This window comes from Trachymyrmex septentrionalis, unplaced genomic scaffold (assembly GCF_001594115.1).
Source record: "Trachymyrmex septentrionalis isolate Tsep2-gDNA-1 unplaced genomic scaffold, Tsep1.0 scaffold24, whole genome shotgun sequence".
Lineage (NCBI taxonomy): Eukaryota > Metazoa > Arthropoda > Insecta > Hymenoptera > Formicidae > Trachymyrmex > Trachymyrmex septentrionalis.
Window position 1 is genome coordinate 2,686,748 of NW_017305397.1, and position 2,995 is coordinate 2,689,742.

A 2,995-nucleotide genomic window follows, 5' to 3' on the forward strand; every position below is an offset into this window, starting at 1 on the left:
GCAGTAAAATCAATTTTACATTCAATCGGCAGAGTGTGACGTAATATATTGTAGTTACTACGTGATGAATATTTTTTTATTTTATGCAAGAAACTTTGCAATATTAGGTAATATTATAATATTTCCACGTTATTACCACGTTTATAAATTATTATCTCTTAATAGATGTGCTGTAATTAAGATGAAAAATTCTATTTAAACGAGTCATGATTGATAAATATGTTGCCATCAAAATTCGCAAATAGATTGAGATATCCTTGTTATTAATTCTTCATTAATGTACAAATAATATCTTTGCTATTAATTCTTCATTAATGTATAATTAAATAAGACATAGAAAAATTTTAGATGCGTTAGGTTTTTTTAAGAAAAAATTTATAAAAAAATTTATAAAGAAATTAAAAATAAGATTAAATCATAATTTGAGCACTGCTTGATTTTTACAGACATTATAATCATAATATATGTTGAAATCTGTTTCGATTTAACAAACTCTTGCATATACTCGTAAATACTTACAATTTAACAATTCAGTATATTAAACGTTGACTTATTAAAGTATCTAAGCTTGTTAACAAAACCAAAAATATACATATTATATGTTATAATAATGAAGAACTAAAGTCTTGTACAAGGCCCTATTATATAGACATTCGCAAATCACAGAGCGGTTTCGAGAGTAGGAGCACTCGGACTGCGCGGTGCTACATTTTGTGTCACTGCGTGTCGCGGAGATTCCGATCGCGCTCTGAATCTTTTGCTAAAGTAAAGATTATGTGACGAATTGGTGCTTGTGGGTGTGCTGGCCAGGAATTGGGCTCTCGCTAGTTGATTGCTGATCCTCCTCGACTCTAGAGCACTCACGGGATCCTGATTCTTAAATTCAAATATATCCTTCGACTGTATCGTCGTGCTAATGATATCATTTTGAGACAATACGAACGAAGTATCCTGGCTGGTTTCCGCAGGAGATGTGGTTCGTGTAGGATTATCTGATGTGCTTATGATTAATTCTTGGATATGGTTATTTTGATTTAACGATTTGATTGCGGGATCGAAATTGAGTTCATTTATAGGCGCTTTGTTCGCCGTTAATCTATCATTGTTCGCAGTTTTGTAATCGGTGATACGCAGATGATTCGGTAGATCAATACAAAGATCCAGCTGTCGTCTAGAATTCAGTCTTGAAATAGGAGACGTGTTTTCCGGCGAGGGCTTCATTGCCTTTTCCTCCGCCGCAGTGTCCTCGATTATGGTGGATGAAAGGACATCAGTTCTTGGGGTCTGAAATCTCCAAACTGAGCGTGGACTCAAAACTTTAGCTAAGGGACTCTGATGAGTATTCGGCGACAATTGTTGTGGCTGTTGTTGACACTGTTGATGTGATAATTTTAGTTGTTCCGCCGCCGATAATCGCATGGGATTAGCCTTTACACTCTGTTGAAGGAGTAAACGTTTGAAATCCATTCGTGACGTGGGCGATTTTATTGTAGTTGATATCTGGAATGAATCGACTGAATTAACGAGAGAAACGAATTGTAGCGAACAAATAAATTAAAATTGCAGGATTTTAGAAAGGTTAGAAATATCAATTTGTACTAAAATAAACGTATACTTCAACTGGTATTCAGTCGGATCTTATATTTAAGACCGCCTTAAATACAGTCTTAATATATCATGAACTAATCAGAGAGCCGCATTAGCATCTTAAGACATTACTTAAATTAAATAAGGGTTTTAAAATATAAGAATAGACTATAAATCACCCATAATCTTCGTTTATATTAAACAAATTAATAATTAACAAAAAAAAACAATTTTTTTGAGAGAAATAAGAATAGAAATTAAGAGAGAAGATATGATCCATCTTCAAATCGCTGATTTTCGCGCGTTCATTCCGACTGGTATTGATAATTACCTCCGAAGAAGCTTTTTCCGGAGATTCCGGACTCCAGCTATGCCTGGTACCGGCTGGCGTTTTCGCTAGAGAATTCATTGATCCACATGGCGATAGATTTTCGTTGTCATTTTCATTAAGCTTGATATTGAGTTTCTTCTTAGACTTGTGAATCGCGGCAAATAACTCCTCGTTGGACATTGTGCTTTTGGTAGGCGATAGAACTAGGTTGGTTGGTGTCGTCCTGCCGGAAGAAGTCTGGGTGGGAGTGCTTCTACCCGAAGAACTTCTCGTTGATACCGGCGATGGGCAATTATTGCCGGCGGTGGTGGTCAAAGCTAGACGTTCCGCCACGGATGGCACCGATCGTCCATAGTAGCTGGTGGGAGTGGACGATTTGAAGCCGTTATTGTAACCCCCGTGGCCGATCGGCGAAATTGGATTATTTCTCAGAATGTCCGCATTAGGAGATTTCGTAAGAGGATCATTGGCGGGTGAAGATGCGAAGAATCGATAGCCGAGTGCTTGGTTTAAAGGCGTTGCGAACCTGTGCACAAGATAAGTATTTACTTAAAAGTCGATATACAATGTCTGTCTTACACATCTGCGTTCTACTAAACTTTGTACATTCTAATGGCTTTTCATGCTTATATGGACACATTTGTTTGAATAATTTACACATGATTTTTAGTGAATTTTAATTGCTTGTTAGAATTCCGTTATGTTATTTTGATTGTGTTTATTTTTTCGTAAGAAGTCTTTTTATCTTTTTTATCAACTAGAACTTTTTCCAAGAGATATGAAACACATTTGACTGTTCAATCGTATGTGAATAATATCGATTCTACATCAAGACTCATCCGAGCTGTGATTATAGGGAATATACAAGCATTTTCGATAATTAATTTTGTACAGCAATTTTTATGATAAATTAATGTCTGAAGAGGGTTCAATCCGGTAGTCGAAACTTGTAATATTTGAATTTAAACTGAGTTTTTTATTATTTTTTCAATTTTACTGTTCTTTATTTGTAATTTATTTTTTTAATTGTGTGACAATTTAAAAAATTATGTGATTTGACTCTTACTTTGCCCTTTA

At 35.2% G+C, this 2,995-nt stretch overlaps 1 protein-coding gene across 1 annotated transcript in view; it reads right to left on the reverse strand.

The window, feature by feature from the left end:
- Positions 1-625: 625 nt before the first annotated feature.
- Positions 626-2,995, reverse strand: part of LOC108748678 — a 119,214-nt gene continuing 116,844 nt past the window's right edge. The window contains exons 10-11 of the mRNA XM_018486947.1: positions 1,919-2,444; positions 626-1,500 (exon numbers count right to left, since the gene is read on the reverse strand). Of these exons, the coding sequence (XP_018342449.1) occupies positions 661-1,500; positions 1,919-2,444 (1,366 nt within the window). The 3' untranslated portion in view covers positions 626-660. The remainder of the gene's footprint in view (positions 1,501-1,918; positions 2,445-2,995) is intronic.